Below are 25690 nucleotides of genomic sequence, written 5' to 3'. Positions count from 1 at the left end.
ATAACAATGAGCTAATGAGGTGCAATTTCACCTGGCATAGAAAATATGTTACAGTAATGTTTGTCATTTCATTTTCCCACTCTACCAAAACTGAACCGTGGCCCCAACACCGCAATACGTACCTAACCGTGGGTTTGGTGAACCGTTACAGCCCTAGTATGTAGATCAATGGTGGCTATGGTAACCACTATACGGCTAGATGATAAAATGTGTCAAGAGATGAAATCAATGGTGGTAGCAAGCTCATGTTAACCTGGTTACCAGTCTGTTTTGTGTTATGCCACTCCTCGTCATCGCAAACATGGCAGGATGGCACGAAAAGCTGGGTTCTTTGAGAAGTTGTAGAAAAATATGGTTGGTTGACAGACTGAAACCACGTCAGTTGGATTGTTTTTAAGGTGTCTGATTTTTATTTTTGATTCATGCTTTAAAGACTTGAATTATAATTTTTTTCCTTCCTTGTAAGGACATTCTGGTGACCTGTCAGGTCTAGGAAAACTCACAAACAGAACAGTTAAGGTCTCAGTGATGACCCTGCTCCTTCCTCCATCTTCTCTTTCATCTCAGTGGAGTCGAAGCGAAGGAGGACATCTCAGGAGGAGAGAGAGGAGGAGACGGCGAGGAGGAAGATGAAGATGGAACCCCTCTTTTATAAAGACTACAGCATCCCTCCCTTCAACCCTGACAGCCCTGTCGGTAAGACCCAAATGATGCTGCGTTTGACAATTCACTAATTGTTGAAATTGTCGGAACTAGAAGCACAAGCATTTCGCTACACTCGCATTAACATCTGCTAACCATGTGTAATGTGACAAATAAAATTTGATTTGATTAGGATGGCTCTAATGATACATTTGTCAAGCTTATCTATTGTCAGAATAGTGTGTGTTTACATAGGTCCCATAGTATAATCACATGTTGTTTGTATATGTTAAAATAGGTTTCGTTTCTGGTCTGTTTGATCACTATCAGGCATGGAGTTTCTGGTCCCCAAGTCAGGCTTCTTCTGCAAGGTGTGTTCTAAGTTCTACAGCGGAACTGACGAGGCTGAGAAGAACCACTGCAAGACCCTCAAACACCATCAGAACCTGGAGGTGAGAACCCAAAACAACCAATCAGCAACAACACTGACAAATCAACCACCAATCAGAAATAACATTTTGACAATCAGGGATGGGGTCAATTCCATTGAGTAAATTCCTATGGCAAAACAAATTTGGAATATCAGTTTGCTTCCTGAATTGAAACTGTTTTATTGCTTTTATTGTCCAGGTGTTACGTGTTTGGTAATTAATACATTGATAGGAGATGAAGGAATGTGTCCGGGTGTTACGTGTTTGATAATTAATACATTGATACTCAGGAGTGGGGAGGAGATGAAGGAATGTGTCCGGTCATGGAAACCATCAGTTTAAGATTGGCAGCAGTGACGGTCTCTCGTGGAACCCATATGTTCCACATAAAATCAACATTATCTAGTAAGATACTCATGATTTTCTTTTTATTCTTCTACAGAAATCCCTGGAGAAGTGGAGAGTGAAGAAAGACTGACTCCGTGATGAGCTGAAGGGTTAAATATTGACTGTCTGTGTCCCAACCACTGACTGATTCATTCCTCTCTTAACTCTTTTCCCACTTCCTTGTTTTTGCTTTCCTTCCCCATGGGTCCAAACTCACTCACTCTCTCACTCTCTCACTCACTCACTCACTCACTCACTCACTCACACAACTATAACTGTTTATTTGTGTTAGTTATTTTCCCATGATATAGAAGAGAAGTGACTCAATAGAGAAATTAAAGTAGAAACCAGTGTACAATGAAAATAAAGTGTTTTATTCAATCGCTGTGTCTTTGTTTTGAAATTGAAACTATCCTTTGAAGACATGTTTACCAGAGTCACCTTTTACCCTTATTCAATACAACTTTATTCATCCCCACCAGGGCAATTCTGTCTCTACTTACGCATTATCCTGATTTTAATACTGTTAATTCAGCAGTGTGGTGTCCATGCACACGAAGGGAAATGTACTGATTTCCATGTTCAACTCATGCATGGACCATTAGCTTCCTCCCAGCCATAGCATAGCTAGCCACTGTGCTAAAACAGCTAACCTCATGTTAACATGGAAATATATTAGACTTGGCTTTAGTTAAGGTATCGTGCTCTTTTATATACTGTAGCTATTTCAAATCCATACATTCCAATGACTCACTACTTCACTGCAACAGTTGATTTCTGTAAAAGAGAATTCTGTCAACATAAATAAATTAAAACAAACAAAACATGTTTTTTATCGTTTCTGATCACTGACAATGATGAGACAGCCGATTGGGAGGAGATTGGAGAACTGGCAGTGTGGTGCCAGGACAACAGCCTCTCTCTCTCAATGTGAGCAAGGCAAAGGAGCTGATAGTGGACCATAAGAAAAGGAGGGACGAACAGGCACCCATTAACATCGACGGGTCTGAAGTGGAGCAGGTCGAGAGTTTCAAATTCCTTGGTATCCACGTCACCAACAAACTAACATGGTCCAAACACACCATGACAGTTGTGAAGAGGACAGGACAACACCTTTAACCCCTCAGGGAACTGAAAAGATTTGGCATGGGTCCCCAGATCCACAGAAAGTAATACAGCTGCACCATCGAGAGCATCCAGACAGGTTGCATTGCCTGATAGTGATCAGACAGACCAGTACATCACTGGGACCAAGCTTCCTGCCATCCAGGACCTATATACAGTTGAAGTCGGAAGTTTACATACACCTTAGCCAAATACATTTAAACTCAGTTTTTCACAATTCCTGACATTTATTCCTAGTAAAATTTCCCTGTCTTCAGTTATGATCACCACTTTATTTTAAGAATGTGAGATGTCAGAATAATAGTAGAACAATTATTTCTGCTTTTATTTCTTTCAACACATTCCCAGTGGGTCAGAAGTAGTATTTGGTAGCATTGCCTTTAAATTGTTTAATTTGGGTCAAATGTTTCGGGTATTCTTCCACAAGCTTCCCACATTAAGTTGTGTGAATTTTGACCCACTCCTGACAGAGCTGGTGTAACTGAGTCAGGTTATAGGCCTCCTTGATCGCACACGCTTTTTCATTTTCCACACAAAGTAATTTAACTTTGTTGTCCTTAAAACATTTTGCCACAACTTTGGAAGTATGCTTGGCGTCATTGTACATTTGGAAGACCCATTTGTGACCAAGCTGCAACTTCCTGACTGATGTCTTGAGATGTTGCTTCAATATATCCACATCATTTTCCCCAAAGCGCACACATCCCTGGGTCGCTCGTCTTTTCAGTTCGCTGCAGCTAGCGACTGGAACGAGCTGCAACAAACACTCAAAGTGGACAGTTTTATCTCAATCTCTTCATTCAAAGACTCAATCATGGACACTCTTACTGACCGATGTGGCTGCTTTGCGTGATGTATTGTTGTCTCTACCTCCTTGCCCATTGTGCTGTTGTCTGTGCCCAATAATGTTTGTACCATGTGTTGCTACCATGCTGTGTTGTCATGTGCTGCTGCCTTGCTATATTGTCTTAGGTTTATGTAGTGTTGTCTCTCTTGTTGTGATGTGTTTTGTCCTATATTTTTTATTTTAATCCCAGCCCCCGTCCCCGCAGGAGGTCTTAACTGACTTGACTAGTTAAATAGGTTAAATTTTATTAGGTGACCTCTATCAAGACACCCATGTCGACTGTATCCCCACTGTGAAGAGGAGCAATGCTGCAGCAACATCCGTTTGATGTTTTGTCATGTTCCCTATTTGAAAGGAGACATCCCTCAGTTATAGAAGATGGTTGTCACATACTGTGCTTTGATCAATCTGAATGATTCTGTTGTGCCATTTCAATAGAGAGCACCTTCAGATTGTCATAAAAAAAGTGCCCCATTTAAACCTTATGAATATATTAAATGTATATTGAACAACAATATGCAACTATTTTAAATATTTCACTGAGTTACAGCTCATCAGGAAATTGGTCAATTGAAATGAATTCATTAGGCCCTAATCTGGGAATGCAGAGATACTGTATGTATCTGTTAGTCGTAGATACATTAAAATAAAAGGTAGGGGATCAGAAAACAAGTCAGTATCTGGTGTGACATCCATTTGCCTCATGCAGCGTGACACATCTCCTTCACATAGAGTTGATCAGGCTGTTGATTGGGGCTTGTGGAATGTTGTCCCACTCCACTTCAATGGCTATGAGTAGGAGCTGGGTATTGGCACGAACACATGCTCAATGTTTTACATGTCTGGTGAGTTCGCAGGCCATGGAAGAACTGGGACATTTTCAGCTTCCAGGATTTGTGTACAGATCCTTGTGACATTGGTCTGTGCATTATCATGTATCAACATGAGGTGATTGCGGCAGATTAATGGCACGACAATGGGCCTCAGGATCTCATCACAGTATCTCTGTGCATTGAAATGGCCATCGATAAAATAGAATTGTGTTCATTATCAGTAGCTTATGCCTGCCCATACCATAACCCCACGGCCACCATTGGGCACTCTGTTCACAATGTTAGTTTTTTTACCCCTTTTTTCTCCCCAATTGGTAGTAGTTACAGTCTTGTCTCATCGCTGCAACTCCAGAACGGACTCGGGAGAGGCCAAGGTCGAGAGCCATGCATCCTCCGAAACACAACCCAACCTAGCCGCAATGCTTCCTGACACAATGCACATCCAACCCGGGAGCCAGATGCATGAATGTGTCGGAGGAAACACCGTACACCCGGCGACCTGGCCCACCACAGGAGTCGCTAGTTCGCGATGAGACAAGGATATCCCTGCGGCCCAAACCCTCCCTAACCCAGACGACGTTGGGCCAATTTTGCGTTGCCCCATGGTCATGGCCGGCTGCGACAGAGCCTGTGCTCTAACCCAGAATCTCTGGTGGCACAGCTAGCACTGCGATGCAGTGCCTTAGACCACTGCGCAACCCAGGAGGCATCTGTTCACAATGTTGACACCAGCAAACTGCGCAATACACGTGGTCTGCAGTTGTGAGTCCGGTTGGACATACCGCCAAATTCTCTAATATGACGTTGGAGGCGGCTTATGGTAGAGAAATAAACATTAAATTATCTGGAAACAGCTCTGGTGGACATTCCTGCAGTCAGCATGCCAGTTGCACACTCTCTCAAAACCTGAGACATATATGTTTTTAGCATTGTGTTGTGTGACAAAACTGTGCATTTTAGAGTGGCCTTTTATTCTCCCCAGCACAAGGTGCACCTGTGTAATGATCATGCTGTTTAATCAACTTCTTGATATGCCAAAACTGTCAGGTGGATGGATTATCTTGGCAAATGGGAAATGCTCACTACCATGGATATAAACACATTTGTGCACAAATTTGAGAGAAAAGCACTGTGCATCTGGAACATTTCTAGGATGTTTCCTTTCAGCTCATGAAACATGGCACCAACACTTTACATGTTGCATATATATTTTAGTTCAGCAACATGTAAAAAGACTATTGTTTATACAGTAAACATACTGTCATTTAATAATAGTCTATATTGTTTTATGGGTGAAATGAATGAAAAGATCTTTGTCTTATCTCTGCACTGAATGCAATGCATTGCTTATAGCCTAACTATTTTTATTTTATTTTGCAATTGAAACAAATTTAGTATAGACAATGTAGTACTTGTGGTAGTCTTACGCAAACCATCTTCATTATTACAGTGGCACCTCCCAAGTCAAACTCGGACCTTCCGGGAGAAAATCATCTGTAGTTGAACTTGGTGTTTGTGTGTATGTTATCAGCTAAGGATCCCATCTCCTGCTTCCAGACATTTCACCATCTTGATTTACAAGGGATGGATTTGCACTAAACATTTTCATTTCAGCACAAGGCATGTACAAAATCTAGTATAATGATTAGCCTCAGATACATTGTCTACTAGTATTGTTTTAAAATTGAGAAAATATAACTACAGTGTGTGAGTTAAGCTATTCTCTGCTTCAGATGTACAATGTCATTACGTTAGCAGCTCATTTGAGTTAGCCTGCACAAAAGTTAATGTAGCAAGCAAGTGTTAACAGTTGTTAAAGTACTGTGTGAATTTCACCAGGTTTATATTTTAATATGGCATGTTGATTTGTTATTATGCATGCCTGCATCCTGGGAGTAGGTACTTACGTTTTGCCCTGCGTGCTCAAATCATTTTGATGCCCTATGAGAGGGAGGCACGCCTTTTCTGTCCTCTTCGGAAAAGTTCGATTATTTTAAGCAGTCATACACACAGTGTTTTGTTCACGAATAATGTTGTATAGTTAGAGGTTACTCGTAAGTGGATGGTGTTAAGAAGCACTTGTAACTGTACTTTTTAGATATTAACATTCTGAATTCAACATGTGGTTAATAGCTAGCTAAGGTACTGGCAGGCTAGCTCCTCGAATGATCCCTTGTCCCTTGTATTGTGCATCTGTTGTAGAAAGAGGCGACGATTCACAGAACATATGTGATCTACAAATGTTTTCTTTTGAATGCAGATGCAGAGTGAATTCGGCTTAATTAAAACAACCTGATCTCCAAAGTCCACGTCTATAGTCTCAATCAACCACACACAACGCAGAGTTACAGCGGTGCAGTACACCACCGGTTACAGTCTTGCTAATTCTAGCTACATAGTTTATCATTTACTTACTTGAATAAGTTATCCCCCCGATGTTTCCGGTGGTAGCAAAACGCAGCCAGCCATGTGGACGATTGGATGGCTTCCACCAACCAGACTGACTCTGGTCTTCCAACTGGCACGGTTGCTAGGTGCATTGTGATATAACTGCAAGCCCTCTATAGGTGCTGTCACTTAGGCCTTGTTTTCATTGGCAGTTTGAAGTGATTCAAATCTGTTATTTTTTACTGCAGTCTGAACAGCCAAAATGAAAATGTAATCAGATGTTTCAAGACACATTTCAAACAACTTTTGTAGGTGGTTTAAAATCGGATACAATTCTGATTCCTGGCCTTGGAACTTCTGATTTTTTTGCCTTGGAACCGTGGTATCTAACTGGCTTGATAATTGTTTACAAACAAATTAATGAATATGCAAGAAAGGTGACTGTTGTGTCAAGCCCCCCCAAAAGTTTTTCAAGTTGGATCATCCTATCCTTTGATCATTTAAAAGTGTTCTTACACTATGATTTTGAACCTTCAAAGCAACTGGGAAGAGTCCATGGAAGGCATTGTTGTCACCTTAGTTTACTACATAACTTCTGAGATATAGGAAGCACATGCACCAATCAACCTACACCACTGCGCACACATCAGTCATTATGACAACAAGTGTAGCCATGTCAGGAAATGATTGCTCTCTGAACACACACAAATCCAACTTGGTCACTTACAACTTGCTATTTGGACAGTCAGTAAAAACAAAACTGATTTGAGCATCAAGGCATGCAGTGTGAACATGGATTTACAAAACATCCTCAATCAATCTTAAACTGTGTATCATTAGGACCCGTCAAACACAATCATTTGCATAGGTGTAATGACCTGCTGCACCTGTTTGTGACTCAACAGGTATACAAACTGGGACTAATAGACTTGACTTGTAATCAGGTCAAACCAAATGGAAATTGTTTTGAATGGGGTTAAAAACAAAGATGAGCATTCTCATTGGATAAGGGTAGGCACGTCCTCCCTTTCCATCCGTTTTGCCACTGTTATGTTGTGTCTGTTGTGTATCACCCAACATTCACTTCTTGATGGACACAGACTTTCCAATACAAAGAAGAACTCCATCAGTCAAGGTTTGAAATTGTTATTTTTCCTCTTTAATATCAGTATTGTTGCTGTAGAAGAAGTATTCAGTTCACTTCTGAGGTTTTCCCCTTTGTTTTCTGTTCAATATCTGGAATTCTTAGACATTCTGCATGGGATAGTTTATGCATGTTTGTTATGAATATCTTACAGTAATTAGTATTTTCAGTTGGTATTTAAAAAACACATTAAACGCTATTTAAATGTACTTGTATATTGCATGAGATTTATACATGTATCCCTCTGTCTCTCTTTCTCTCTCTGTCTCTCTCTCTGTCTCTCTGTCTCTCTTTCTCTGTCTCTGTCTCTCTCTCTGTCTCTCTCTGTCTGTCTCTGTCTGTCTCTCTCTCTCTCTCTCTGTCTCTCTCTGTCTCTCTCTCTGTCTCTCTCTCTGTCTCTCTCTCCCTCTCTCTCTCTGTCTGTCTCTCTCTCTCTCTCTCTCTCTCTCTCTTCCACAGTGATACTTGGAACATCAAAGCTGGTACTTACAAACTGAGATTGGTCAAAATAAAAAGATGAACTCTTCTAACCATTCTTCTGTCCTCTCTGGCTATGCGGAAATCGATTCCTCTATCGGCACTGCCTGCTATGCAGTCAATCTCATCCTCAGTCTCCCCACCAATGTCTACGTCCTGTGGCTGATAGTGACCGGAGCGGGAGAAACGATGACCTCAGAGTTCTTCGCTCTCAACCTGGCCATCTCTGAGATCCTCTGCTGCCTGTGTGCTGTCTTCTTCTTTGTCTACATACACCTCCCTATTCCCCCTCTCCAAGCTCTAGTGTCATTCTGTGGTGGTTTTCCCATCTTTGGTCGGACCCTGTTCCAGTGCTGTATATGTTTTGAACGTTACCTGGCGGTGGTCCACCCTGTTGTCTTCCTGAAGTACAAACTCCTCAGATACAAGGTGGTATGTTCTGGGTTAATCTGGTTGGTTGTGACCGTGTTCTGTCTTACTTTTATGCTGGCGAAGAGCCTAAATGTTATATATTTTGTGTCTTTGAGTGGAATTATGTTCTTCATTTCATTCATGTTATTCTGCTGTCTCTCAGTTCTCAGGGCTCTGAAACGTCCAGGGCCGGGGGAAGGGGAGAGGGAGGGGACAAATAACATGAAGATAAGGGCGTTTAATATCATTTTGATTATTATGGTGGCTATGATGGTGAACTGTCTCCCATGGGTAATGATTTTACCTTTCATTGGAATCTTAGATTTGAGGAAGTTCATATCAGCCATATATGTTTGTGTCTTCATCGGTGTGGTCTGTGGGATTGTGCAGCCCCTCCTCTACCTCCACAGGGCTGGGAAACTGCCCTGTATCAGAGGTCTTTAAGAGAGTTGATACTCAAAGTTTCACCTTATACAGATGGCCAGTTGTAACCTGTTTGTTTCCACCTGTTAATTGATAGCTTGTAAAGAGGTTGATAAGCTTGTAAAGAGGTTGATAGTTGTTGATTCTCTGGCAAAAATGTGTACGTGTTTTGATAAGGGTTGCAAAAGTACGGAAATGTCCCCTAAATTCCCAAGTTTTCCCGAAATCCTGTTCAGAAGATTCCTGGCATGAGGAAAGAATAAGCAGGAAATCTGGAATTTTACAAGTCTTGGTTTGATGTATTCCCTCGTATATGGGAAGATTACCTATCAATCTTCTTGCTTCACATTGCACCTTTATGTATGAAAGCTATTTATTAGTGACATGGAATGATAAGACTTACTTTGTTTGGTTAAAACTTGTTTTCATGTTCACTACATCTTTTTGAATGTTTTGAATCCTTCACAGTTAATAAATATGTGTGCAGAACTACTCATGTAGCTGTCGTTTTCTTTGTGTAGAGCAGAGAAATTCAGCCAGTGATACAGTCAGGAAATGTAAAAACAAATGTCTCTTAGCTGTCTCTGGGTCCAGTCAGAGAGGAAACAGGCTATGTACATGCAGTAGGGGTGCGTGGATAAAATCACTGGGGATGACAAGTTAAAAAACAAAAAGCCATTTTACAACCTGTGTGTTGAGATAATTGTGTTGTTTGCTCTGTAACCTGTTAGTTCATATGCTTTGTGACTGATATGTAGGCCTAAGGCCGAGACAATAAGAAGACGCAGTTGCAGAATAAATTCAACCACACCTTTGATTCATCAGAAAACCAGAGAGCAACCTCTGTCTGGTGAAGTCCACAAAGCATAATCCATGTAACAAACGGTTAACAAGACCTAAAACAAGGTCAAGCAAGTTTATGTTTCCAACATTTTTTTCGGACTACTAAATCATCTATTGATTTAGAACCACGGAGAATTACCACAAGTCAAAAAAGAAAACGGGAGCTGCTTACACTATTCCAGCACCATTTCAACTTCAGCATGTCAACATCATCAAAGCACCTCTGCTTAGTCTAATACAGTGATAACTAAACAAGACTAAAAACAATTTAGTCCAATCAACGTCAGCTAAATATGATGTGGCTGTCCATGGTTCTGATTTCGGTGTGTGTGTGTGTGTGTGTGTGTGTGTGTGTGTGTGTGTGTGTGTGTGTGTGTGTGTGTGTGTGTGTGTGTGTGTGTGTGTGTGTGTGTGTGTGTGTGTGTGTGTGTGTGTGTGTGTGTTTGTGTGTGTGTGCATGTGTTCATGCGAGTAGAATAAACATGTTGACTGACTCTACTTGTAGAGAAACACAGTACACTTTTCGTTTTTGTTGTCCTGGGCTACCTGGCTAAAATGCCTGCCCTGTAGCTTAACTTTCTTTAATGGGAAATGATGACCTAGCTTTTTAACATTAGCCCACTACATCTAGCTACAGCACATATTGAACTTCCATCCTCTCAGGCCAGGGGAACCAAGTTTGAATTTATGGTTGGATCAGAATCGCCATTATGATCATTAGCCAGTACGGAGATTTAAATAAACCCACAAGTACCAATCGCTATATCCATTGCTAATTTATGAATGGGCCAATGTTAGCTAGCTAGCTAGCCAATGGGGGACAACAACTCAACGCACTAATTCAAGATGTTTCTGTCACTTGACTTTTTGCTTGAGATGTGTTGTGATTGGTTAGAAGCCAAATCCAAACTGGCTTCCCGTGACACTTTTTTTAATGCGCCAGAACCATTCACAGTTGAGCTTATTTAGTTTAGCTTAATGCTATTGATGGGCTATTATTTAACCATTTGTTTTTATCAAGGGAGGTCAAATGCTCGCTGGCTTCCCTTGCATTCAATGCTACGGGCTGCGCTGCGCTGTTTTGCTTGCTCGGATGCTTTTCCGGTGAGACACATTCAGCCTCTTGTGAATTGAAGGTAATATATAAAACAGAAGAAAACAAAATATCAATTATATTAGGTTTTTGTTTTTATTGGTTAGTCTTTTGGGGAAGCCTGGCTTCTCTTGGCATCCATGAATACACGTTACTGTTTGAATGTCAGGTCGAAGGCAATCTGATACAGCACACAGATGTGCAGGCAGTGGGACAGGCAGCGGTACAGTTAGGGGGACAGAAGGGGGACAGGCAGAGGTACAGTTAGGGGGACAGGCAGAGGTACAGTTAGGGGGACAAGCGGGGGGACAGACAGTGGGACAGAGAGGGTAGCAGGCAGGGGGACAGAAGGGGGACAGGCAGGGGGACTGAGAGGGTAGCAGGCAGGGGGACAGAAGGGGGACAGGAAGGGGGACAGGCAGTGGGACAGAGAGGGTAGCAGGCAGGGGGACAGAAGGGGGACAAGCGGGGGGACAGACAGTGGGACAGAGAGGGTAGCAGGCAGGGGGACAGAAGGGGGACAGGCAGGGGGACTGAGAGGGTAGCAGGCAGGGGGACAGAAGGGGGACAGGCAGAGGCACAGTTAGGGGGACAGGCAGTGGGACAGGAAGGGGGACAGGCAGTGGGACAGGCAGAGGCACAGTTAGGGGGACAGGCAGTTGGACAGGGAGGGTAGCAGGCAGGGGGACAGGGAGGGTAGCAGACAGGGGGACAGGCAGGGGTGATGTACCATTCTTGAAACACACGGGAAACTGTTGTGCGTGAAAAGCCCAGCAGCATTGCAGTTCTTGACAGAAACCAATGCACCTGGCTCTTACTACCATACCCTGTTCAAAGGCAATTAAAAAAAATTCCTTGCCCATTCACCCTCTGAATGGCAGACATACACAATTCGTGTCTCAATAGTCTCAATGCTTCTAAATCTTGTTTAACCTGTCTCCTCCCCTTCATCTACACTGATTGAAGTGTCATCAATAAGGGATCATAGCTTTCAACTGGATTCACTTGGTCAGCCAATGTCATGGAAAGAGCAGGTGTTCATAAAGTTTTGTGAGCTCAGTGTATATGACTCTGGTGAAAAGAAGGGCTCTAAATAGGGAATATGGAATAGTTTTCACCAACTGGCGGCCTGCCGGACAAATTTGGCCCCTAAGTTTCAGATTTTTAATTTATTTTTTAATTGTTGGACATAATACACTGTAAAAACAAAAGGAAATAAGCTCCTTTTGGTTACGGGCCCAATACTCAAAACCGCTAGGGTACCTGCTGACCTTACCTGGTCTGGTCCCCCAACCATCTGCTCAAGAGAATATCATCCTGTGGCTGAATCTAGTTGATGATCCCCCTGGAATATGGAACATATTCTACAAGAACCAATATCCGTCCCTAAAAACACAACCTTATGGAACAATCCTTGGATAGCTTTTCAGAAGTCACAGATAAATTGGTCCACATGGAAAACTAAAGGCATAGAAACCATAAATGACCTGGTAAAAGGCAATACACTTCCAGATAATCACCTACCCTGCCTCTCTTCTCCTCTTCAGCCGTCCCGTGTTTCAGTGCAGCATCTGTGTGGAGCGCTACCTGGCGGTGGTCCACCCTGTGGTCTTCCTGAAGTACAAACCCTTAAGGTACAGGGTGGAGTGTGCGGCCAGGGGCCAGGGGGGTCACGCTGATGTTTACAGGGAGGGCTGTTTCCCTCTACGCACCTCAGTTCCCCATCCACTGCTTCATCACCTACATCCTGCTCTTTCAATTGGTCGATCTATTCTGCAGCCTCTCCATCCTCCGTGTCCTGAAGGGCACCCTACCGGGGCAGAGAGAGATGGAGAGATGAGAAAGAGGGGAGAGGGAGATAAAAGGGAAGAATGCCATTAAGAAGAGAGCGTTCATCATGGGGCGTCACCCTGGCGGTGATATTGATTATCAACCGTCCGACAGCGGTCATTTATCTGCTGTAAGACTGCATCACAGCTGAAGTGTCCTGCTTGCTCGATGCCCTCAACATGTTCCTCCTGGTGTTCTGTGGGTTGGTGCAGCCCTTCTTCTACCTCCACAGGAGTGGGAAACTACCCTGTTGCCTCAGGGGGCAGTGAGGGAGAGGTGGCACAACAATAGAAATAGAATTGGATACACTCAGGATGGCCGCCGGTCCACCCATCTCACAACATTCACTTGAATCTAGCTATTCTATTTCTATGGGGCACTCCTTTGTATATGTTATTGTATATTTAAAGGGATAGTGCAAGATTTTGGCACATAAGCCATTTTTCTACTTTCCCAGAGTCAGATGAACTCATGGATACCATTTTTATGTATCTGCACCCAGTATGAAGGAAGTTATAGGTAGTTTTGTCAGCCAACACTAACTTGCGTTAGTACAATGACTGGAGGTCAGATAACGCTTGAAGCCACCTGTAATGTCCTTCCTACTGGAAGAGGTAGTTAATATACTGTATATGACTGGCAGATTTTGTGTGATTCTGAATGGGGGTTCCACTAAACATGAACCTTTAAGCTAAACTTAAACACAAACCTAAACCCAAACCTAAACCCAAACTTACCCCTTACGTTACACCAATCCCCCTAAACCTAACCGTAACCCTTACACTAACCAAAAACCCAAACCTAACTTTAGCCCTAAAGCTAATCCTTATGCTACACCCATCCCACTACGCCTAACCTTAACCCCTAAACTTAGCAAGGTTTGGAAGTACCTCCTCCATTCCATATGTTTTGACCGTGTTATGTTGTATCTGTTGTAAATGAACCAGCACTACGTTATGTTAACAGACACATACTTCCAGTAGAGAGAAGAGCTCCATCTGTCAAAGTTTAACATTGTTATTTTTTTCTCTTAACAATCTGAATTGTTGCTGAAGAAAAAGTATTCAGTTCACTTCTGAGGTTTTCCACTTTTTTTTCAGAACATGTTCTGGAATTCTAAGATATTTCATAGCAGAAGAAATGTCTGCGTGGCATAATTTATTAATGTTTGTTTGAAATATCTTACAGGACTTTTATTTGAAATGTTTATTGATGAAACACATTAAAAGGCAGATTAAATGTACATTTATATTGTATGATCTGGTGTTGACAGGTAATGCATTTCTCTCTCTCTTTCTCTCTCAGCCTCCATAACACATCAGAACTACACCAAGTGAAGAGATTAATACTTCAACTTCAGCTGTAAACTCTTCCCTGCCTGAATATCCATTTGCTGCCAACTTATCCCAAGACCAATCAATCAGCACTGCTTCCTAAGCAAACAACTTTATCCTGGGTCTCCCCACCAGTATCTACGTCCTGTGAAGAGCCGGCCCTAGACGTTCTGCCACCCTATGCGATACAAAAATCTGCTCCAACTTTAAGTTTCAACTGCTGGCTACTCGTCCGCTGTATAACCCAATAACAGAAGTGTTTCCCTAAAAGCTGCCTGCGTTTAAACAAACATCTTCCATTTTCAGAAAGCGAAAAGCTCAATTAATATGGACAGAATAGCAAAGTCCATTTTTGAGGGTGTCATAGAGAGGAATCAATATATCCCCATATGCATTGGAGTCGAGTCTTTCGCGAGTGTTTTAGAGCTTGTTTCTACCATATAGCATCACCAAGAATGGTGGATTTAACCTGGATATCTTTCATGTATTTATTTCAAAATATAAAGCAAACAATAGATATCCTCTTGTTAGCATGCTTACTTACAAGCCCTTAACCAACAATGCAGTTAAAGAAACAGTGTTGAGAAAATATTTACTAAATAAAATAAACAAGTAACACAAGAAAATGACGTAACAATAACGAGGCTATGTACAGGTATACCGGTACCGAATCAAAGTGCGGGGTTGCAGGTCCGTCGAGGTCATTTGTAGATGTAAAGTGACTATGTATAGATAATATGCAGTGAGTAGCAGCAGCGTAAAAACAAAGGGGGGGGGGGGGGGGGGGGGGCAATGTACCTTACATAGTCCGCATGGCCATTTGATTAATTGTTCAGCAGTCTTATGGCTTCGGGGTAGAAGCTGTTAAGGACCTAGACTTTGTGCTCCGGTACCACTTGTTGCATCACTGCCTGGTATGACAACTGCTCGGCCTCCGATCGCAAGGCACTACAGAGGGTAGTGCGAACGGATCAGTACATCACTGGAGCCAAGCTTCCTGCCATCCAGTACCTCTATACCAGACGGTGTCAGAGGAAAGCCCTGAAAATTGTCAAAGACTCCAGCCACCTTAGTCATAGACTGTTCTCTCTGCTACCACACGGCAAGCGGTACCGGAGCGCCAAGTTTAGGTCCAAGAGGCTTCTAAACAGCTTCTACCCCCAAGTCATAAGACTCCTGTAATTTTCATCATAGGTACACTTCAACTATGACAGACAAAATGAGAAAAAAAATTCCAGAAAATCACATTGTAGGATTTATTATGAATTTATTTGCAAATTATGGTGGCCAAAAACCAAAAACCAATACCATTTATTTGCAAACTTCCACCATAATTTACAAATAAATTCATTAAAAATCCTACAATGCGATTTTTTTTTCTAATTTTGTCTGTCATAATTGAAGTGTACCTACGATGAAAATTACAGGCCTCTCTCATCTTTTTAAGTGGGAGAACTTGCACAATTGGTGGCTGACTAAATAGTTTTCTGCCCCACTGTATAGGTATTGTATCCTATACTATTCTACTGTATCTTATTCTATGCCGCTTTGACGTTGCATATATTTTTATATATTCTAATTTACATTCCTTTACTTAGCTGTGTGTGTATTGGGTATATGGTGTGTACGTCTCCTGTCTCTAGCTACTGTTTAGATGCAGTCACTTACAAAACCTCCTTAATCAGTCATAGACTGTGTATGGCCATTAGGTCCTGTTAAACAAAAGCATTTGCATATGTGTAACGACCTGCTGCGCCTGTTTGTGACTCACGTGTGTACAAGCTGGGCCCAATAGACCAGGCTTGAGTTCAGGACACACCAAATGGAAAATGTTTTGAATAGGGAAAAAACTAAGTTGTGCATTCTCATTGGACAAGGTTAGGAAGGACCTCCTCCATTTCCATATGTTTTGTCCCTGTTATGTTGTGTCTGTTGTGTATGAACCAACATTCACTTCTTGTAACAGACAGACTTTCTAGGAGAGAGAAGAGCTCCATCAGTCAAGGTTTGAAATTGTTATTTTTCCTCTTCAAAATCTGAATAAGAAGTATTAAGTTCATTTATGAAGTTTTCCCATGTTGTATAACCTTTATTTAACTAGGCAAGACAGTTAAGAACTATGGGACTCCCAATCACGGCTGTATGTGATGCAGCCTGGATTTGAACCAGGGACTGTAGTGACGCCTCTTGCAATGAGATGCAGTGCCTAAGACCTCTGTGACCTCTCTGAGCCCAAATCAGAAATATTTCATAGCAGAAAAAATGTCTGCATGGTATAATTCATGCATGTTTGATAGGAATATCTTACAGGAATTAAATTTGAAATATTTCTTGATGAAACATGTTCTCGTGTTGACAGTTAATGCATGTATCTCGCTCTCTCTCTCTCTCTCTCTCTGTCTCTTTTTTCTCTGTTTCTCTCTGTCTCTTCCTCCCTCTCTCTCTCTCTCAGCTTCCATCACACACCATAACTACACCAAGTGAAGAGATGAATACTTCAACTTCAGCTACAAACTCCTCCCTGCCTGGATATCCATTTGCTGCCTATTTGTCCCAAGACCAATCATTCAGCACTGCTTGCTATGCAATCAACTTTATCCTGGTTCTCCCCACCAATATCTACGTCCTGTGGCTGATACTGACCGAAGTGGGAGGGACAATGACTTCAGAGTTCTTCGCTCTCAATCTGGCCGTGTCTGAGATCCTCTTCTGCCTGTGTTCTATCATGTATTTTATCTGGCTACACCACCCCACAATCGTTGCCTTGTACATCATGGTATTTTCTTACGGTTTTCTAATGACAGGCCGTCCCCTGTTCCAGTGCTGTATCTGTGTGGAGCGCTACCTGGCAGTGGTCCACCCTGTGGTCTACCTGAGGTACAAACCCCTGAGATACAGGGTGGGGTGTTGTGGTGTTGTCTGGCTGATGGTGCTTGGATCCTGTCTGTTCCATATGTTTGGGAGTGAAACATATTTTTTCTTTTATGTTTACTGGGGTGAGTTTCTGATATTGTTTTTGTTGAATTTATTCTGCTGCCTCTCAGTTCTCAGGGCTCTGAAACGTCCCGGGCCGGGGGAAGGGGACAGGGAGGGGACAAATAACATGAAGATGAGGGCGTTTAAGATCATTTTGATTATCATGTTGTCTATGGTGGTGAATTATCTTCCATATGAGGTAACTCTACCTTTAAAAGCTTGTTTGAATGTTGGTGAGAGTTTGTTAGCCTTAAACATTTGTTTGACCATCAATGTGATTACTGGGCTGGTGCAGCCTCTCCTCTACCTCCACCGGGCTGGGAAACTGTCCTGTTTCAGAGCACCCTAAGAGATAATAGAGGCTAGATAATAGGCTTGATGTAGTCCACCTGAATCCAAGGGTGAATTGTGTAATTGAGGTGTAATAAATGTTAAATAAAAATGGAATTGTTAACTAGTTACAGCATGTATGTCGTTGACAGACCTTACATATATACAGAGGGTACCGTTACTGAGTCAATGTGCGGTGGTACAGGTTAGTCGAGGTCATTTGTACATAAAGTCTAAAGTAACTATGCATAGATAATAAGCAGCAAGTAGCAGTAGTGTAAAATCAAAGGGGGAGGGGCGGGGTCAATGTAAACTGTCTGGGTGGCCATTTTATAAATTCTTCAGCAGTCTTATAGCTTGGGGGTTGAAGCTATTAAGGAGCTTTTTGGATATAGCCTTTGCGCTCCGGTACCGCTTGCCGTGCGGTAGCAGAGAGAACAGTCTATGACATGGGTGACTGGAGTCTTTGGCAATTTTTTGACACCGCCTAGTATATAGGTCCTGGATGGCAGGAAGCTTGGCCCCAGTGATGTACTGGACCTCACTCACTACACTCTGTAGCGCCTTGCGGTCAGTTGCCGAGCAGTTGCCATACCAGGTGGTGATTCAACCGGTCAGGATGCTCTCGATGGAGCAGTTGTATAACTTTTTGAGGATCTGAGGACCCATGACAAATCCTTTCAGTCTCCTGAGGGGGAAAAGTTGTTGTGCCCTCTTCACAACTGTCTTGTTGTGTTTGGACTATGATAGTTTGTTGGTGATGTGGACACCAAGTAACTTGAAACTCTCGACCCGCTCCACTACAGCCCCGCCGATGTTAATGGGGGCCTGTTCGGCACTCCTTTTTCTTGCTCACATTGAGGGAAAGGTTGTTGTCATGGCACCACACTGCCAGGTCTCTGGCTTCCTCCCTATAGGTTGTCTCATTGTTGGGCCATTAAGGTTTTTAATATAAGTGTGTATATTACATGTTTACTTTGTGTTTTTCTTCTTTGGATACTCAATAAATACTTGTGCTGAACTACACATGTATCCTTCTATTATTTGTTGTAAAGCAGAGAACATTTCCAGACCTCATTGCTATAGTTCTTACTATAACATGTGAGGAAGCTACCGCTAACAAAGAAGACCAAATGTCAGAAGACACTGTCATTAAAACCTCTTATCCAAATATCCATATCTAACTGAATGTAGCTGACCTGAAGCAGGAACATGTATATCTTGACACCATTTGAAAGGAAATACCTTGAAGTTTTTGGAAATGTGAATTTGATGTTGGATAATATAACACATTAGATCTGGTATAAGATAATACAAAGAAAAAAACATGTTTTTTTTCTTCTTCATCTTTGAAATGCAAGAGAAAGGCCTAAATGTAATATTGCAGTGTAGGTGCAATTTAGATTTTGACCACTAGATGGTGTACATGCAAGGTTTTAGACTGATCCAATGAACCAGTACATTTCTGTTCAAAATCAAGTCTGCCCAAATGTGCCTAATTGGTTTATTGATACATTTTCAAGTACATAACTGTGCACTCTCCTCAAACAATAACATGGCATTAGTTGTAATAGCTACTGTAAACTGGACAGTGCAGTTCGATTAACAATAATTTAAGCTTTCTGACCATATCAGATATGTCTATGTCCTTGGAAATGTGCTTGTTACTTACAACGTCATCATAATCACATTAGCGCGTGTAAGCGCAACAGTCCTGTGGGGGACACACCGATCCCGTATCCCGAGGTTAACCTCTGCATACAAATGCTAGTCTCTTTACAATGTTTTGTCTACCGGTTAGCCTTTTATACTACTTGGTAAATGACTTACATTACTTCTAGCATTTGTGACCAATTTCAGGAAACTTGGCGCATTTTGCTGGTCACTACTTCACAGGAGAGCCGTTTGAACGTAAACATTTTACAATTTTTGGGGGGCAGAAATGCCTTCTCGAACATGTGAAATTTCATGTGCCTTAGTAATGAACTTGAATGGCATCTGTAAATACTTATAAAATTGTTAAAATACGAGCCTAGTTGTTTTAGCCAAAGACAAAGTCAGCAACCATCCCGCTAGCCATGATTGGCTGAGATAATGAGTGGGCTTGACATGCCGGGAGATGAGTTTGGTTTGGTCTGCCATATAGAATGCTTCTGCCTATTTGACCTGTATATCTAGGTAATCCAGTCAGTATATCTAGGTAATCCTGTCTAACACATTTTTTTTTGAGAAATGTATTGTGTATTAAAACTGCATAAGTGTTGCTCTCCACTTTCTGGAGTACTGAGTTTTGAAATCAGTGGATTTCGAGTATAATAGCTAAGGAGATGGAGAAAACACCTGTCTCAGGTTTATATCTTCAAACTAAGAGCAACCAAGGCATCCGACAGGAGACACGTCCAACCATAAATTATGTATAAGGGTAAGATATTCTAGCTAGCTAAATATTTGGATATTACATGTTTCTAATTTTGACATAGAGCCATTTGCTTGGCTTGCTATAGACACATGTTAGCTAGCTAACATTGTACCTGTTTGGTTAGCTACTTGCAGATTCATGCAGGGTAGTAACATCATGAGTTGTGACTATTGTTCATAGTTTTCTTAGCTAGCTAGCTAACGTTAGCTGGCTGGCTCGCTAGCTAACGTTACGTGTATGACCTTATTATTCGTATCTCAGAGCTAATGTTATTTGCTTGTCTACTATAACCTAATGTTAGCTAGCTAACATTGAACCTGATTGGTTAGCTACCTGCAGATTCATGCAGGATAAAAATGTCATGAGTTGTGATTATGGTTCATTGTTTACCTAGCTAGCAAGCTAACGTTAGCTGGCTGGCTCACTAGCTAACATTACATGTACAACCTTTTTATTCATATCGCAGAGCCATTTGCTTAGCTAGCTATAGCCTAATGTTAGCTTGCAAACATTGAACCTGGTTGGCTAGCTACCTGCAGATTAATTCAGGGTACTAACATCATGAGTTGTGAATTACCTAGCTAGCTAGATACATGTCTTAACCAAAAACTCCACCATGTGTAACGGATGTGAAACGGCTAGCTAGTTAGCGGTGGTGCACGCTAAAGAGCGTTTCAATCGATAGTGGTTCCCCTTGATCTGCAAGGGCCGCGGCTTTTGTGGAGCGATGGGTAACGATGCTTCGTGGGTGACTCTTGACGTCACTCTGGCCATCTACTCCAATTTCAGAGCACTCTCTCCTGAGTGTGTCAGAGAGTACAGAATAACTGATGTATTTACGAATGCTCAACAACCATTGAATGTCCGGTGTCAGTAAACATCAGTAAACTCAACGACCAGGGTCCGCTCTGAACGCAAAACGCTCTGAATTTACAAATGGACAATCCGATAGCACAATTGCAGTATCCTGGATAACATAACAGCCTAACCCAAAAAAAATACAACTAATTGTATTAGTCACATACACATGGTTAGCAGATGTTAATGCGAGTGTAGCGAAATGCTTGTGCTTCTAGTTCCGACAGTGCAGTAATATCTAGCAAGTAATCTAACAATTTCATAACGACTACCTTATTCACACAAATGTAAAGGGATGAATAAGAATGTATACATTTAATATGGATGAGCGATGGCCGTGCGGCATAGGCAAGATGCACTAGATGGAATAGAGTATATTCATATGAGATGAGTAATGTAGGGTATGTAAACATTATATAAAGTGGCATTATTTGAAGTGACTAGTGATACATTTACTACATCCAATTACTAATTGTTAAAGTGGCCAGAGATTTGAGTCAGTATGTTGGCAGCAGCCACTCAATGTTAGTGATGGCTGTGTAAAACAGTCTGATGTTTTTCAGTATCTCGGTTCCAGCTTTGATGCACCTGTACTGATCTCGCCTTCTGGATGATAGCGGGGTGAACAGGGAGTGGCTCAGGTGGTTCTTGTCTTTGATGATCTTTTTGGCCTCCCCATGACATCAGGTGCTGTAGGTGTCGTGGAGGGCAGATATTTGCAGACCGCACCACCCTCTGGAGAGCCTTGCGGTTGTGGGTGGAGCAGTTGCCGTACCAGCCGGTGATACAGCCCGACAGGATGCTCTTGACTGTGCATCTGTAAAAGTTTGTGAGGGTTTTAGGTGACAAGCCACATTTCTTCAGCCTCCTGAGGTTGAAGAGGCGCTGTTGCACCTTCTTCACCGCACTGTCTGTGTGGGTGGACCTTTCCAGTTTGTCAGTGATGTCTATGCCGAGGAACTTAAAACGTTCCACCTTCTCCACTACTGTCCTGTCGATATGGATGGGGGGATGCTCCCTCTGCTGTTTCCTGAAGTCCACGATCATCTCCTTTGTGTTATTGACATTGAGTGAGAGGTTATTTTCCTGACACCACGCTCCGAGGGCCCTCACCTCCTCCCTGTAGGCCATCTCATCATTGTTGGTAATCAAGCCTACCACTGTAGTGTCTGCAATCTTGATGATTTAGTTGGAGGCATACATGGCCACACAGTCATGGGTGAACAGGGAGTACAGGAGAGGGCTGAGAACGCACCCTTGTGGGCGCCCAGTGTTGAGGAACAGCGGGGTAAGGATGTTGTTTCCTACCCTCACCACCTGGTTGCGGCCCGTCAGAAAGTCCAGGACCTAGTTGCACAGGGCAGGGTCGAGACCCAGGATCTCGAGCTTAATGACGAGTTTGGAGGGTACAATGGTGTTAAATGCTGAGCTGTAGTCAATGAACAGCATTCTTACATAGGTATTCCTCTTGTCCAGATGGGATAGGGCAGTGTGCAGTGTTATGGCGATTGCAGTGTCTGTGGACCTATTTGGCGGTAAGCAAATTGAAGTGGGTCTAGGGTATCAGGTTGGGTGGAGGTGATATGATCTGTATCTCTCTAATCACTTCATGATGACAGAAGTGAGTGCTATGGTGAGATAGTCATTTAACTCAGTTACCTTAGCTTTCTTGGGAGCAGGAACAATGGTGGCCCTCCTGAAGCATGTGGGCACAGCAGACTGGGATAAGGATTGATTGAATATGTCCGTAAACACACCAGCCAGCTGGTCTGCGCATGCTCCGAGGGCGCAGCTAGGGATGCCGTCTGGGCCAGCAGCCTTGCGAGGGTTAACACGTTTAAATGTTTTACTCACTTCGGCCACTGTGAAGGAGGGCCCACAGGCTTTGATAGCGGGCTGTGTCAGTGGAACTGTATTGTTCTCAAAGCGAGCAAGGAAGTTGTTCAATTTGTATGGGAGCAACAAAATGGAGTCATGATCAGATTTGCCGAAGAGGGGGCGAGGGAGGGCTTTGTATGCATCGAGGAAGTTAGAGTAGCAATAATCCAGAATGCTACCAGCTCGATATGCTGTACACATTTAGGGAGCTTTGTTTTCAGATTCATTAAAAAACAAATCCCAAGCTACAATAAATGCATGCTCAGGATATATGGTTTCCAGTTTACATAGAGTCCAGGGAAGTTCTTTCAGGGCCGTCAAGGTATCTGCTTGGGTGGGGATATACAAGGCTGTGACTATAATCGAAGAGAATTCTCTTGGTAGATAATGTGGTCGGCATTTGATTGTAAGGAATTCTAGGTCAGGTGAACAAAATTACTTGAGTTCCTGTATGTTGTTATGATTACATCATGACTCGTTAATAATAAGGCATACACCCCTGCCCTTCTTCTTACCAGATAGATGTTTGTTTCTGTCGGCGTGATGTGTGAAGAAACTGGGTGGATGTACCGACTCTGACAACATATCCTGAATGAGCCATGTTTCCATGAAAAAGAGGATGTTACAATCTCTGATGTCTGTAAGGAAACTCGTGCCCTCATTTCGTCCACCTTGTTATCTAGAGATTGGATATTTTTGAGTAATATGCTCGGAAGCGGTGGATGGTGTGCTCGCCTTCTAAGTCTGACCAGTAGGCCGCTCCTTCTGCCTCTCCTGCGGCGAGGTAGACGCTAATGCGAGTAATGTTCAGTGAGCTGTTCTCTCTCACATAGATGTCTGCTGTTAGTACATTCAGATCAACCTTTAAATAGATGGGTGGGGCTAAAGCTTTAGAGGGTGTGAACAATGCTGGATGGGTGTAGACAAAGAAGGGCTCTCCAGTATGTACAAAACATTAAAAGGCCATTTTATCAAAAGTGAGTTTATCAACTTTCAATGCAAAATTACTTTCCCATTGTTCCTCAACAGTATTGTGTTATATACCATTTTGTAGCTCTGAGTCTTTACATGTATCAAGTGTAATAAACACAATTTCAAATTTTGCTACATAAGGACGAATTGAGCTGGTCCGTCACATATGATATAATAATCTCTCTCTCTCTCTCGCTCATGTAGATATACATAGTTGGATGTCAAAGCCGTTACTTCCAAACTGAGCTTGGCAAAAAGCTGGACGCTTCCTACTTTTCCTCTGTCCTTTCTAGCTATGCAGAGCATGCATCTTCTATCTGCACTGCGTTCTATTCAGTCAACCTCATCCTCAGTCTCCCCATCAAAATGTAAGCCCTGTGGCTGATAGTGACTGGATATATTCCCTCTCTCCCAGCTTTAGTAACATTCTGTATTGGTTTTCTCATCTTTGGTACGACCCTGTTCCAGTGCTGTATCTGTGTAGAGCGCTACCTGGCGTTGGTCGACCCTGTGGTCTTCCTGATGTAAAAACTCCTCAGATACAAGGTAGCATGTTCTGGGTTAGTCTGGTTGGTGATCGGGTTCTGCCTTACTTTTATGCTGGCAAAGAGCCTAAATGTTATATATTGTGCGATTTTGGGTGAAATTATGGTCTTATTTGAATGTATGTTATTCTGGTGCTGGAGCAGGAGAGCAAGGAAATCCCAGTGGCAAAAATGTTTATTGAGCAGTCGCAACTCAACTACAACATGGGACTGAAACATGCCCAAATGAGGTTGCCACACACACAGGGAAGAAAGCACTACACACAGAGGAGAAACCTCTACTCCTAAACTCGAATACCAAACGGCACAACTGCCTTGAGAAAATAAACCCTGTGGTGCAAACACGCACCCCTACAAACGTAACCACAGAAAACAATCCCGCACAAAGACTAACAGGCAGCGGAGGTAAATATACCCACCGAAATCAACTAATAAGACACAGGTGTAAACAATACAGACAGACACAAACTAAAAGGAAAATGGATCGGTGGGGGAGGGGACAAATGACATCAAGATTCTGGTAATACAATGTCTTGCGAAAGTATTCACCCCCTTGGAATTTTTCCTATTTTGTTGCCTTACAACCTGTAATTAACATTACTATTTGGGGGGTTTGTATAATTTGATTTACACAGCATGCCTACCACTTTGAAGATGCAAAATGTTTTTTTTATTGTGAAACAAACAAGTAATAAGACAAAACAAACTGAAAACTTGAACATGCATAACTATTCACCCCACAAAGTCAACAGGTTTCCTTCAAGAATTTCCCTGTATTTAGCGCCATCCATCATTCCTTCAATTCTGACCAGTTTCCCAGTCCCTGCCAATGAAAAACATCCCCACAGCATGATGCTGCCACCACCATGCTTCACTGTGCGGATGGTGTTCTCAGGGTTATGAGAGGTGTTGGGTTTACGCCAAACAAGGCGTTTTCCTTGATGGCAAAAAAACTACATTTTAGTCTCATCAGCATATGGAATAAGGTACTCATCAGCAGAGTACCTTATTCCATATGTATGGGGAGTCTGCCACATGCCTTTTGGAGAACACCAAATGTGTTTACTTATTTATTTCTGGCCACTCTTCCGTAAAGCCCAGCTCTGTGGAGTATACAGCTTGAAGAGGTCCTGTGGACAGATACTCCAATCTCCACTGTGGAGCTTTGCAGCTCCTTCAGGGTTATTTTTGGTCTCTTTTTTGCCTCTCTGATTAATGCCCTCATTGCCAGGTCCGTGAGTTTTGGTGGGTGGCCCTCTCTTGGCAGGTTTGTTGTGGTGCCTTTATTGAAGACGTATCTTCAGAAGGTGCTATGATTGAGTGCAGTGTGGCCCAGGGGTGTGAAGGTCAATGAAAAGGCACGGGAGTGACAAACTGCCCTTGCTGTCTCTGTCTGGCCGGTTCCACTCTCTCCACTGGGATTCTCTCCTTCTAACCCTATTACAGGGGCTGAGTCACTAGCTTACTGGTGATCTTCCATGCCGTCCCTTGGAGGGGTAAGTCA

At 42.6% G+C, this 25690-nt stretch overlaps 1 protein-coding gene across 5 annotated transcripts in view; it reads left to right on the top strand.

Moving 5' to 3' along the window:
- Positions 1 to 2284, top strand: part of LOC139403097 (zinc finger protein 638-like) — a 37742-nt gene extending 35458 nt beyond the window's left edge. For 4 of the 5 annotated variants that reach the window (XM_071146803.1, XM_071146801.1, XM_071146806.1 and 1 more), the window contains 3 exons: positions 568 to 696; positions 973 to 1094; positions 1516 to 1843. In XM_071146803.1, the coding sequence (XP_071002904.1) occupies positions 568 to 696; positions 973 to 1094; positions 1516 to 1551 (287 nt within the window). In that variant the 3' untranslated portion in view covers positions 1552 to 1843. Of the gene's footprint in view, positions 1 to 567; positions 697 to 972; positions 1095 to 1515 lie in introns of all 5 variants that reach the window. The other variant, XM_071146805.1, reaches the window with a different exon arrangement.
- The last annotated feature ends 23406 nt before the right edge of the window (positions 2285 to 25690 follow it).

This window comes from Oncorhynchus clarkii, unplaced genomic scaffold (assembly GCF_045791955.1).
Source record: "Oncorhynchus clarkii lewisi isolate Uvic-CL-2024 unplaced genomic scaffold, UVic_Ocla_1.0 unplaced_contig_5338_pilon_pilon, whole genome shotgun sequence".
NCBI classification, from domain to species: domain Eukaryota; kingdom Metazoa; phylum Chordata; class Actinopteri; order Salmoniformes; family Salmonidae; genus Oncorhynchus; species Oncorhynchus clarkii.
This window is presented reverse-complemented; position numbering and strand designations above follow the sequence as displayed.